This window comes from Lagenorhynchus albirostris, chromosome 5 (genome assembly GCF_949774975.1).
Source record: "Lagenorhynchus albirostris chromosome 5, mLagAlb1.1, whole genome shotgun sequence".
In the NCBI taxonomy this organism is placed as follows: domain Eukaryota; kingdom Metazoa; phylum Chordata; class Mammalia; order Artiodactyla; family Delphinidae; genus Lagenorhynchus; species Lagenorhynchus albirostris.
The window spans coordinates 73,391,485-73,404,887 of record NC_083099.1 but is presented as its reverse complement, the minus strand read 5'-3'; the positions used below and the strand labels follow the sequence as shown (position 1 = coordinate 73,404,887).

Genomic DNA, 13,403 nt, shown 5'->3' with positions numbered 1-13,403 from the left:
TTTCATGGCCAGATGCCTCCATAAACTCAAACACTTTGAATACCAGAGGTACACACCAGCTGTCTTGGATACAGACAAGTTTCCTGTCTCGCTCATTTTTCCATAAAAACAGCTTTTCTTATCTGAAGAGGAATACTTGGTTTTAATGATCGTTTTGTTTTTCCCCGTAGTGTATTCCACAACAGAAAAATGACAGTGACTGTGGAGTATTTGTGCTCCAGGTAAAGAAATAGTTTTTTCAGTATTTACAATTTATAAATTAAATTTATTGGGTTTAGGGAGAAGTGGGATCCCTCTGATGTATACAGGTACTAGGTACAGGTAACAGAACACTTTTCCTCCCAACCCTCCTTTGTTGTTGGGAAGCAGTAGTTCTGCATTTTCATATATTATCATTAGGAAGAATCACCTTCTAAGGCTGAAGATGAATAATTGGTATCATCCATGTCTTATCAGAGGCTATTGGTAAGCCACATTGGAGACTGATGTGAATTTGTCTGTTTCATAGACCCTTGGCATTGGTAGTATTAACTATATTTTTCTAACCATTGGTAGGTGGTCTTTAACCACAGAGTAAAACCTAATTAGATTTTAAATAAGGGCCACATTTAAACACTGTGCTTTCTCATGCTGTAGATCTTAGGTCTCAAAGGGCTATTGAAAAAGTTGTTATACATTTATGAAGGAAATTATAGTACATAATCCATGAATTTAGAGATATCCGAAGATCTTGGAAGATGGGCTCACTCATGAGACTCACGTTTGTAAACAAATTCAAGTTCTCACTTAAAGGCCATGTTAGGTCTGGCTGCATTCTCAGCAGATTTCACCTTTAGAAGAACTGGAGCCCCTTCATCGGTATGGCTTTTCACAGTATTGAGTGGGGAGGGAGGGAGAATCCCAAGACATATACTTGCCTGGAAAATTGACTATAATTTGGAGGTAAACGTTTTAAAACATTTTTACGAGTTTAAACAAACTTTAACATTTGCCTTAGACCCTATTCTATTAGGTCTGCATCTAGTAAAATACATTAGGCCGGTACATAACTCCACGTGCCACTTAAGTGTTTCTGGGACCTTTGCAGTACTGCAAGTGCCTCGCCTTAGAGCAGCCTTTCCAGTTTTCCCAAGAAGACATGCCCCGAGTGCGGAAGAGGATTTACAAGGAGCTGTGTGAGTGCCGGCTCATGGACTGAAACTCAGCAGGGACTCTGGGAAGTCTGACCAAGTTGGAGCAGATGGTTTGTTACTTGAATCTCCAAACACTTATTTGAATTTTTACAGATATTTCAGATCAGTGGTGTTGGGCCACTGTTGTTACCTCAAATTTATTTTCTGCCCTTACTCATTTCCCTAGTTACTATGTACTATTTTTTAATGTTCAGTTTGGTTTCATTTTTAATTTTATGGATTCTGTGTGTGTGTCCCCCCATATTTAATATTTATTATCCAAACGCATGCATATAGACAGAGCATGCAGTGCAGAGTATTAAAAAAAAAAAAAAAAGCCTAGTAGATTTGGTGCAGCTTTTGAAACTTAGTTAGATGTGAACTGAATACAGGTTTAAATTTTAATTCCAGAACCTATAAAAATGCAGGATGTTTTTGATACAGCGTAACTCTGAGAATAGTAGATGTTCCCTGGGGCATAAAGGGTAGCTAGAAGGGGTTTCAGACAAAGCCAGTCCTGTTTTATTTTTACCAGCAGCACCTTACACTGACTTCCCTCTCCAAGTGAGTCACATTCCTTTTGAAGGGTGAAAAGGAAGTGGCCATAAACTGACTGGTATGTTCTATTTATGGAGGCACACTTGTAAGCACAGTGCCTGCTTTGGGAAGAGTTGATTAAGGTATGAGAAAAAGACAGCGACCTTGAGGGTCCATTTATCTTCACACATGAGAGATTTCAATCTTGGTTTTAAGAAGCATTTATAATAAATGCTTTAATCTTACAAAGGCTTTTGCTGGAACACTGATTCCCTGGATTTTTCTGGTTTTGACCCATTAAAAAATTAGTATCTGTCAAAACTAGTGGTCAAACAAATGAGAATTCAGCCTTTCTACAGCAATTGTTTCCCATATGGAGGAAATTCAGATTTGCCAAATACCTTTCTATTTCAAGGGTATTTAAAATATAAACATTCAAAACCGAAGACTGACTTCAGGTATTTTGCACGTGGGTGGAGAGGAGAGAACAGGAAAGGTATTAAGGGAGACATGAAACTGTGGGAGTACAGCAAATGTTAGGAGTTTTTTCCCTCTTATTTCTCTAGTGATCTCAACAGCATGCAGGGCTCATCTGCCTCTGCTTGACCAACCCTGAGACTCTAGCACAGGAGTCCTTTTTTTTGCTTCCATGAACCTCATCTTCTGGGGGAAGGCAGAAGTGGCCCTGTCCTGATTTATTACCCTTGGCTGCATTAGGATTAAAGTAATGGATCTTGCATCTTTAATCTAACAAAGTTTTGTGATATTGGAAAGGAAAGGAAATAGGGAAAGATGCATGTTAAACTACATCTTTTCTGAACTGGGGGAGGAAAAACAACAAACGTGTATACAAGAAATTCAGAAGCTTGTACAGAAAAATACCAAGTAAATGGCAGAAGATGCTTTGGTTTATGCCTCGTTAGGTGTGAGGTGTTGAAAATAAAAAGCTAAAATGTGCAGTTTAACTTGGCCATAAGGTAGGGCTGACTGCCAGCAGTTGAGGGTGGAGTCAGAACATGTTTACATGCAGGGTTCCCATCCCCAGACATTCCAAGCACCAACACCAATGTTTACATTGCAAACAGCCCCAGCACTTTCCTAGTCACTCAAACTCCTTAGTATAATATAAAACCAGGTCAGTATTTCTTATTGTGCTTCAAGTCATTAAAAAGACTGCTATTAGAGGCACTTTGTGCTGCTACAGGTAGGGTTGTATCAGCATTAGGAAAGGTGACAAAATGGGTTGGGTGTCTTCTTGAGGTTTTCAGGCATAATTACACAAACATGAGATTTTTCAAACCTGTATGTGAGACATTTGCCTTTTTTTTTTTTTTGTAATGGGTAACTAGACTATTGATTTAAAATGTCTTATACTTTAGAGCTCCGTATCTCGTATCTCACTCTCTGACAGAACGAGGCATACAGAAGAGACAGAATTGTGTTCTGGCCAAAATCTTAATGCCCAAAGTTTCAGTTGCCATTTCCTCCACTCTGAGAAATGGTCATGCTCTTAACAGGGAGGCAGAGAGAATCTAAGGTGAGCTGTCCCAAGTCCAGGGTGCCTTTCACGTCCAGTTTAGTAGGGCACCTTGAGGTACATCGTCCAGCATGCTTTAGCTTAAATGTCAAATATTTTAAGTCTGGTTAAAATGTTTCTCTGTTGTTCACGAAACTTGCTTCAGCACACATAGTTGCTTCCCCCCATCTTGAGATTAGGTGCAAACCTCTATTTAGCCCAAGCCCTAAGTTTAGAATGGCCTTTATCCTGATGTTTGCAATAATGGCTTCCTTGCAACAGAAATTTTGGAAATACAGTCTGGGCTGTTGGTAGAAGAGACAGGCATTGTTTTACTGTCACTAGCTTGGCACTGAGTTGTTTGGGTGCCCTCAAGGTGGGCAGACCTTATGCTTTTGGGGTTGAGGGCAGGCCTTATCAAACTAAAAGCTGCTTATGATGTGCCTTCAACAAGCTGCTCAGTCCTCTCCATCAGCAAATTTACCAGTCTGTAGTTGCTTTTATCCTTTTGTTAAATCTATAGCAATGAATGTAGATTTAGTTCAACTTTTAGTTAAGTTCTACTCAAGAATCATACAGAACCAACCTTCTCTTAAGGAAGGGATGCACTTAAGGAAGGGAGAAGCAGCAGTTGCTGCCAGTAATCCCCAAATCATTTGTTTTGGCTTTGCAGTTTGTTTTCTACTTATCATTGAATATGATTAACATTGGTCACCTTGAATTCATAGTTGGAACAAAATAACAGACCTAACTGGGACACAGCCAGCACTAGCCTAAGTTGAGCTGCCCCTTTTCTTTGCAGTTGTGGTATACTACTTCCCTGGGTTAGAAGGAATAATTGGGAGCTCTGGGTGAATCAGACTCTTCAGGCGAGAACCAGTGTGTTAATAGTGTGAATTAGATATCCTGATTACCTGCTCTGCTTAATTGTTATGCAACTGAACTAATCAGCAGGTGTAAAGCACATACTTTGTTTTGTGCTAGGCTCTGCCTCCTGGCCTGTAGATAATTAAGAAGACCTAGGGAATGCCATCAGAAGTGCTAATTAATTGTATTTGGGTGTTAACAAAAGCAAATCTAGACAAGCTGTCCACTTAAATGGTACCTTTTGGTTAGAAAAAAATTATTTAAAGATTGTGATCATGTAAAAATCACTCAAACCTTCTAGCAAAAATATTTTTTTGAAAAATAAACTAAATGCCTTTATAAATGTGTGTTCTCTTGTGTTGGATAAAATGTACTGTTGTTTGGTAATTTTTCCCAGTGACATACCAGTCACGACAAGGCTCATCTATTAACAGTGACCAGTGTGGGCTCTAAGCAGCCCACACTGTCCATTAGTAGCATTTTTTGCAATGATGGAAATGTTCTGTATTGGCATCCTACAAATTCCATTATCTACAACAGCCATTAACCACGGGTGGCTATTGAGCATCTGAAATGTAGCTAATGTGACTGACTGAGGAACTGTTTTAATTTAGTTAATTAGCTACATGTGGCTAGTGACCAGCAATATTAGTAACTGTCAAATTAAAATGGACATGCAAATTCTGCATACTATTCATAGATTTCCCCCCAAAAATGTATTCCAGAGTAAAGACCGCTTCAATGTCATTATCGGTGAGGAAACACAGACAATAAGTTGGTCCAATTTTATTGAAATCTGTTACAGAAGACAATTCAAATAGGAACCACTGTGGTTTTAATGCCTATAGAAATCTGAGTTACGTTTTACTGCAAAATATAAAATACATTAATTCAAACTACAGTGTAAAAAAGATTTTAATTAATAATGAATTGTTTGTCCTCATTAAATTAGATACTTGCAAATGTTTTCCTAAATACAACTAATTTAGAGATATATTTCTTTTAAAGTTCAAATAGCCAGTTTAAATTTGAGAAAACATACACTTACTGTAACATGAAAGATGTTCAACTGAGATACTTCAGCCCCAACTTCACAAACTACTGGAAATTAGGAGATACTTTGTTGCTAGATGAAAAAATATCACTTACATCAGGGAAAATACTAGACTACCAGTTTAAAATGAGCAATAGTTCACATAATATTAGAGAAATTCTCTCTTGCCTTACAAATGCAAAATAAATCCTCCAGACTGCCTTCTCTGTAGAGACCACCAGCTCACTACCCAGGCTCTGAAACTCAGCACAGTTAGCTAGGGAACAAACAAGACAGACTTCAGTATGAGAATGAGCCAAAACATTTCCCGAGGGAAGCATTTCTGATTTTGTTAAGTATTCTCTTGATCTTTAAGCTCTTTTTTTAAAAAAACAAAACAAACAACCCCACTCAATTCCCAAGATCAGTTTGAAAATGAAAAATATAGATCTGCTGGCTCTAACAACCTTCATCATGTCAAGGCACTGGTTTAACTCACATCTCCTGATATTTCCTCCCCATTTCCTACTGACAGCGTCCCCCCCTTGCCCTTAGAGTAGTTGAGGTTCCCTCTAATACAGACCCTTGGTTTTTTTAGCGTTAGCGAAAACATATTTTGAAAAATGTGTTTAGTAAATACCCTTCAAGTCCTGACCTAATTTCCTGATATAAAAAGCACATAAGAAGTGGTGTCCCCTGCGACTGTCTAAGGCTTACCCAACTATTTAGGAAGTTCCCTTGACTCTAAGTTTGCCTTTAGAGGTTAAAATTCAACATAGAAAAAAATTCAGTTATCAAAATCTATTCCTAATTTAGAGTAAAGCTACATTACACAGCAAAACTCCACTTATTAAACTTTATCTCATGCAAACTTAAAATTATAAAAATAGTAATTCCAGGCCCCACGGTAGACCATAAACCTACTTAGATGCAAACATGGTAAACACTTAAAAATTTTTTTTTCCATTCTTCCTAAAAGAAGTGTGTTTTGGCTGATAGAGCAACATAACACATGAAGTCTGTTGCTAAGGAACACAATTTTTGACCTGGTAACAGAAATCATTCTGGTAATCTGACACACAACCAAGATGTTAAGACTATAGAATTAAAGGCATTCTTTTGGATTCTGTCCTTTAATAAGTTTTTAAGTGGAAAACCATGAAGAGCCTTCCAGCTCAGTAGAGACATATTAAATAAAGCTTGGTAAAAATAGGCAGGTTCGCAGACCTTGGGAATGCACATCAAATTCAACAGGCCAAAGGAGTGAGTTTTTCATGACGGGGCTCTCACCACTCACTGGTTTTGGGCCAGTTTTCCATAACCTCCTCTCCCAGCATCGTAGTCCTGACGATACTCATCTCGCACCTTAATTGAAAAGAACATGTTACAGTATAGAGAAGATGAGTGTAACAAACATGCTTCCTAAAATGTGTCAAATAACTACGCCTTTTCAGGTGTCATGATGTGAACATTTCAAGCAGAACAGAACATAATTTTAAGCAACTGATAATATAGCTCAACTGCCCTGCAAAATTATTTAAGACTACCTAATGGTGTTTTACCAAACACCAGGTTCATACTCAGCATTCAAAGATAGCACGTTGCAAAGAATAAACTATTTTAAAATAACAATGTAAAAGTCATTTTACTGCATTTTGTTTTTGTTCAACACTCTTGGCAGGTGGAGAACATTTAGCCCCTAGCAGAAGTCCAATTAATGGTTGCTTGTGATGTAGATAATATACTACTTAATGGTTTTTAAAAATAATTTATCATCACTTCTCAGCCTTTTGGCTAAGATCAAGTATAAAAATAATTTACCAACCCCAATGGGTGGTTTTCAGATTCACTTCAAGCCAAGGTTATAAGCACAAAGTTATTTTCAAAAGAGCAAATACAAATTGACAAAACACTTGTCATTTAGGACTGGAATCCCAGGCAAAGGCTGAACCCAGAGAACCTTTCTGCATACCTGGCCCCCAGAACGCCCACGGCCATACTGCCTGCCCTCCTTAAAGCCTGCGTCCCAGTCTGTGCGAATGATCCGGTCATCCAGACGAGTTCCATTTATGTACCGCATGGCATTTTCTGCATCTGCTCTTAAATAGTATCTTAATTATAATTATTAAGGAATTAGCATTTCTCCAGATATTTTTGTAAACAGAGGAAGCAACATCTAAATGAAGCTGAGTTAAGAAAAAGTACAAAAACTAATCCAACCAGATGGAGTTCAAAGACAATAATTTGTCTTGCACAGGCCTGTTTGAGATTGGTCCAGAAGCAGTCAAAAATGACACTTATCCGTGGCTACACTGATGATTTTTTTGATAATCCTGTTAAGTATCTGGTTCCACTGTCTCCATATTTTGGTTTGCAAAATATAAAATATGTTCAGTGCAGGTTTTAACCATGAACTGTTATCCAAGAAAACAGCATCTTTGGGTTCCCTGAATATGAAGCTGTATATTCAAGAACCTTACAAAGAGGTCACGGTACATATGAATTGCCATTGCATTTCATTAGAAGGAAACACTCAAAATATCACTCACATTAGTAGTTCCAAATCAGATCTACTAAATCTGTCTTTGGGGTGCTATTAAAAAAAAAAATCTCTGTAAGTAATACTTATGATCATTAGCTGGGTTTAGGAAATACTGATCTGGACTTTTTCCCCTTGTCTTTAATTACACAGGTAGGGAAACACTGAAATTCCAGTGTCAGCATCTACACAATGCCTAGCACACAGTGGGCATTCAATAATTTTTTGTTGAATGAAATGAATGCTAAAGGGCAAACTGAGGAAAAAAACACTAACAATGAACGGTAGCCTTTCAGGTATTTGCCATCATGATTGTTGATCTCTGACCTTCAAGGCAGATGCAAAAACACTCCAGTTCTTAGAGACTGGTTATTATCTAGTATTTTCTTTGCCTTTTCTGTCCCCCGTGAACTATTTTACAGTATTGCCACCAGAGGCAAAAGTAAAACCTAGGCACTCGTCCCTCGTATCTGAAGGAAGAGTGGGAAAAGCTTGCAGAATCCAGAAATCAGATACCGAAATCAAAAGTGGGGCTTCTGGGACTTCCCTGGTGGCGCAGTGGTTAAGAATCCGCCTGCCAATGCAGGGGACACGGGTTCAATCCCTGGTCCAAGAAGATCCCACATGCTGCAGAGTAACTAAGCCCATGCGCCACAACTACTGAGCCTGCACCCTAGAGCCCACGAGCCACAACTACTGAATCCCATGCGCCGAGAGCCCGTGCTCCGCAACGGGAGAAGCCACCGCAATGAGAAGCCCGCGCACCGCAACGAAGAGTAGCCCCTGCTTGCTGCAACTAGAGAAAGCCCGGGCACAGCAATGAAGACCCAACGCAGCCAATAAATAAATAAATAAATAAATATACATATTTTTTAAAAAGTGGGGCTTCTGGTTCAAGCTGATAGAGCACGTTTTCTCTTCTTTACTTCTCAAGGCCCCCATTAAAACAGAAAAGAAACACGTAGACAAAGAGGAGAAGAGACCATAAGCAGACTAGAGAGTCAACAGAAGGTGAAGAGTACTAGTGGATGAAACAAAGTCACAGTGCGAAATACCCTTGAAAGGGCTTAAAGGAGACAGCAAGCCCAGGAGGCTTTTTTTTTTTTTGGTACGCGGGCCTCTCACTGTTGTGGCCTCTCCCGTTGCGGAGCACAGGCTCCGGACGAGCAGGCTCAGCGGCCATGGCTCACGGGCCTAGCCACTCCGCGGCATGTGGCATCCTCCCGGACCAGGGCACGAACCCCTGCATTGGCAGGCGGACTCTCAACCACTGCGCCACCAGGAAAGCCCCCAGGAGGCTCTTTAATTCCAAGTTGAATAACAAGTGAGGCTGCATATAGGGTTTAATTAAAGGTGTCTATGTGGGGAAAAGACCTGTTAACAGAAAGGCATTTAATCCCAGGCAAATAAAAGTAAAATGATAGGGATCTGAACTGTCTGGAGGAACTAGGGCATTGTCTTTAACATTAGCAAGCCAAATAAAATCCCTTTTCATTCTAGCATTTGAGAAACCCACATGTCCCAAAGGCAAGGCAGCAACTTAAGAAGTTCTGCCTGGGGACTTCCCTAATGGTATAGTGGTTAAGACTCTGCGCTCCGAGCGCAAGGGGCCTGGGTTTGATCCCTGGTCAGGGAACTAGAGCAGCAACGAATCGTGTGCTGCAACTAAGACCCGGCGCAGCCAAATTAATTAATTAATTAATTATTTTAAAAAGTAGTTCCGCCTAGATCCACATAGTCTTTTTTCCCCTAATTATGATCAGAAATCCAGGGATCACCAGAAACTGAAGGAAATTTTACGGCATAAATACAACCAAAAGAAACAATTCAGGGCACAGAAAAGAAAATTCAAGACACGGTAGATCAGGTCTGGAAAATTTCTCAAACAAAATGACCGAAAAATATTAGTTAAAAAACAAAACATCAAAGGATAAATCCAGAAGGTCCAATATTTGGAGTTTCCAGGGAGAGAATACATGGTCACAAGTAAATACAGCTTTGGTTTTGACCTATAAAATCAAGCTATATACATCTACATAATGAAATACTATACAGTTGTTTTAAAAAGAAGTAGATCTACATATGCTAACATGAAGCAATTTCTAAGATAGGTGAAAAAAAAATGAGTGCATGCAGTACGCTACCACACATCCATAGGATTACTTCTGGAAAGACCCACGAGACTCGTAACTGATTGTCTCTGGACTTAGAATGGTATAGGGCTTTCATTTTCACTATGCTCTGGACATTTTGAAACACCATAAGCATATACATTTTCAAAGATTATTTTTCTTAATCAACTATGAAAAAATGGATTTCAGAAAGAATGTTAATGTTAATAGCTTTCCCAGTGTAAGAGTATAGGCACACTGGACAGAAGGAAGGAGAGGCAGAGATAAGTGTAGGGATGCTAATCAACGAATATCCTCACTCATCTTGTAAAATAGGGTACCAGTCACTCTGGGCCCCACCTCTGGCCAACAGCTACATCAAACATACAGGAAGGATACTCCACAAAGCAGAACCCACATGCTGTTTTCTTCATTTTATCCAGGCCCATGATGATTTTCTTTATGTCACCACTTTTGCTGAAGAGTTCATAGATTTGTTCTTCAGTTGTATAAAAGGAAAGATTTCCAACATACAATGTACAGCTTTTCTTCAGCAATTTTTCCTGTTCTTCATTGTCACCCTAGTATTTCCAAGAGCAAAGTGAAAAAAGAAAGGCACAAAACAATGTGAAGCGTATGCTCCAAGTTATATTTTTTAAAAGCATGAATATACATGGATACCACACACAAGAAACAGGTAATATGTCTGCCTCTAGGGAGAATCAAGGGACTGCAAGTCAGATCTCCATGTATGGAAGTCTCATTTAATTCTCAGAGTTGAATGAAGTAGGTCCTAATTTATTATCCTCATTCTACCTGAGGGAAGACAGTTAAGTAGCTTGTCCAGGGTCACACATATAATCAGTAGTTGTAGCTGGAATCCAAACCCAGTCTTATCCCCAATCCCATACTTCCTTAAAAGTTCACAGGACAAGAGTCATTTTAACGATACATTAAAAATAGGTTTTCCAGGACTCTGGAATGAGACATTAAATAAAGTAGATTCACTTTATCACTGCTGTTACTGATTTGTTAAAATTATGGTCAAGAAGCATTTTCCTTTTTCCTTCTTTTCTCACACATACAAGTCATGTCCCACCAAACAGCCTACAGTTTAGGACAACTGGTATAAGTACTTATTTAAGGTACGATAATAATGTGGATCCCATTCAGGAAACACTGTAGAAATTCTACAAGACAGTATCTTACTACTATCTAAATGAAGCTATAGGCTTTAGACTGCAGAGATAAACAACAGCAAAAGTTGAATCCTTTCACTGTTTTAATCTTGCAGGATGCTTGAAATTCAGGATGGTTATGATGTGGAACTTTCTAAAGTAATGAGACCTGTAAAAGTGATAGAATGAAAAATCATGCCTGGCATACAGTAAGCATTTAAAAACAGTTGACTGCGTGAAAATCTAAGATCCTTCTCAATTTGACCTCAAATTTCCATTTCCCTACCCTACTAATGCATTTTAAACATTCTCCACACCTACCTTCTTCTGTATGTGACCCCTCCTTTCCCCGTCACAGGGAATTTTCTGAATCCTCACAGCCCCTCCCTTTCCACTCATCATTTCTGCCTAGATTATGATCACTTACCTCCATTGTAAATCTGTACATTTACAGTCCTTCCATTTACAATCCCATAATCCCTAGAGGATTATGAAGTCTTAGGGTGTGGAAACTGTCTTCCCTCTCTAAGGTTTAGCAGAAGGCTTCAGCAACAGCACTCAATACAAATTTACTAAACAACCACTAGTTAATGAGTGTCAGTCACCTCCACCCCATCCCCGCCTTTGCTGATACTGAAGAACCCACCTTTAATAGCTGTAGCCTCCCCCTTTTCCACAGAATCTGCTGTGACGTGGGCCAAACGAAAATTTCCCTCTTCTGAAACCCAGCAGTTCTCCGATCTTGACATCCAGACACTTAACATGCTGGTCCCCCCTCTACACTCCAAGGGCTCCCTAAAAGTGGAGGCAGGGCTCAACTGTGTCTGCCGCTCACCACGTACAACTTGTGGAGGGCCGTTTAACTAGCCCAAGGAGAGGACGCGAAACGCCAAAGCGCAGTTTGGCTGATGTAACTGAAAATTTAAAAATAATTAAAAGCCCCGGTATCTGGGTCAGGATGGCGCCTCCACATGCTCCACGTGTCAAAAAGACACCGCTTTCCCTCATCATAAAGTCACCTTCCCGCCGCACCGTTCGGGAAAACCTGAGACGCCAGTACTACTGCCGCCCGTCTGCACTGCCCCGGGGATCAGGCAGCGGCTGCTAGGGAATGTGAGAGCGAGCCTCAAATTCCCTGCCTACGAGAGAAGAGGATTCAGTGATATCCAAACGCCCTTTCAGAATCCATTCCACAGCAGGCACCGAGGCTTCCCTTCGCGTTTCGGGATACCAGGGAATGGGAGACGACACAATGAGACAAGAGCAAACCAATTCTCAGCCTTCTGGCCCGGGGCCTCCCCTTCTCGCTGCCCCGCTTGCCTCACCCGGAAGTGCTGGTCCCGGTACTGGCTCAGCTCGACGTAGGAGTCGCTGCGCAGCGCCTTCAGGAGGCCACCCGACATAACGCACAGATTTCGGTCGAGGACGCCGCCACTGCGAGAAAAACGAAGCCGCCCCGGCGGTAGCGGAACCGGAAACGCTCGGAGGCCGCTGTGAAAAGTCTTAATCCCGTGCTCCAATCCCAGCGCGGCAGTGTCGTCATCCGGCGGCGCCGGCGCAGACGTGGTCCGTAGTCAGGCGTCGCCGATCAGAAGTGAGAGCGGCGTGCTCTGGATTCCGGGACGCTCCGAGGATGATTCTACGGCGGCTGCTGGCCGCCCTGTTGCACAGCCCGCAGCTGGTGGAGCGTCTCTCTGAGTCGCGGCCCATCCGGCGTGCGGCGCAGCTCACCGCCTTCGTACTGCTGCAGGCCCAGGTACACGGACAGGACGCGGCCCGGCGCCTGCGAGCCCTCGCGGCAGGGACCGCGGGCTCCCTGGGCTGCCGCGCTGCCCGCTTCAGAGACACCTTCATTCAGGAGCTACGCCGCAGCCTCCGGGAACGCCCGCGGCCACCACCAGGTAGCCAGAAGGGCCCGGGAGCAAACCCCTAAACCCAGGCCGGGCCGAGTCGAGGTCGCCTGCTTTCCCTTCCGGGCTCGACACCGGCCTCGGCGCTATGAAGTCATCCCGGACACTACGCATGGCTTGGAATCCGGACTCAGATGGTCCGCCTACAGAGGTCCCGCTCATCAGAGAGCCCAGGCCATACCGACACCCCTGGTGAAGGGAGCCCTGTGATCGGTCGGGACACAGCGTATGAGGAAAGCCCCCGAAGCCTGACAGAAGTAAAGACTGGTACCTGATACACCGCGCGGGCAGAGCGCCATGGACCAAAGTACAACCGGAAAGAGGGTCTGCCCTCTGAAATGGGACTAAAACTAGTGATGGATGCTGCTGCCTGTGCACTGATATAGCAGGACACTACTTCCAGGGGAGATCCTGGATGAAAAGACAATCCTGCAGTTGCCAAAATCCTCTGATTAAATGTGTGAGCTGAGAAATGGGTATTGTTACTGGACAAGGTTCTTTTGCCCCATGCGTAGAAAGCCAAACGCTGAGATGCAGAGG

General features: G+C 41.8%; 3 protein-coding genes across 7 annotated transcripts in view; 2 read left to right on the top strand and 1 right to left on the bottom strand.

The window, feature by feature from the left end:
• Positions 1-4,435, top strand: part of SENP5 (SUMO specific peptidase 5) — a 41,306-nt gene extending 36,871 nt beyond the window's left edge. For both annotated transcript variants that reach the window (XM_060150357.1, XM_060150356.1), the window contains 2 exons: positions 171-221; positions 1,088-4,435. In XM_060150357.1, the coding sequence (XP_060006340.1) occupies positions 171-221; positions 1,088-1,198 (162 nt within the window). In that variant the 3' untranslated portion in view covers positions 1,199-4,435. The remainder of the gene's footprint in view (positions 1-170; positions 222-1,087) is intronic.
• Positions 4,436-4,862: 427 nt separating this feature from the next.
• NCBP2 (nuclear cap binding protein subunit 2) lies at positions 4,863-12,442 on the bottom strand. Of its 4 annotated transcripts, none has more exons than XM_060150362.1 (5): positions 12,279-12,441; positions 10,175-10,356; positions 7,098-7,236; positions 6,416-6,490; positions 4,863-5,402 (listed from the first exon to the last, which is right to left on the bottom strand). In XM_060150362.1, exons 1-4 carry the CDS (start codon positions 12,354-12,356, stop codon positions 6,419-6,421), a joined length of 471 nt encoding a protein of 156 aa, XP_060006345.1. In that variant the 5' UTR covers positions 12,357-12,441; the 3' UTR covers positions 4,863-5,402; positions 6,416-6,418. The 4 variants fall into 4 exon arrangements, with proteins under 4 accessions (XP_060006345.1, XP_060006344.1, XP_060006347.1 ...); XM_060150361.1 differs by having other exon boundaries at positions 6,423-6,490; XM_060150364.1 differs by having other exon boundaries at positions 4,863-6,490; positions 12,279-12,442.
• A 33-nt stretch (positions 12,443-12,475) lies between these two features.
• On the top strand, positions 12,476-13,336 carry NCBP2AS2 (NCBP2 antisense 2 (head to head)). The gene has a single exon (XM_060150365.1). The coding sequence runs from the start codon at positions 12,587-12,589 to the stop codon at positions 12,884-12,886; it is 300 nt and encodes a 99-aa protein (XP_060006348.1). The 5' UTR covers positions 12,476-12,586; the 3' UTR covers positions 12,887-13,336.
• Positions 13,337-13,403: the final 67 nt, after the last annotated feature.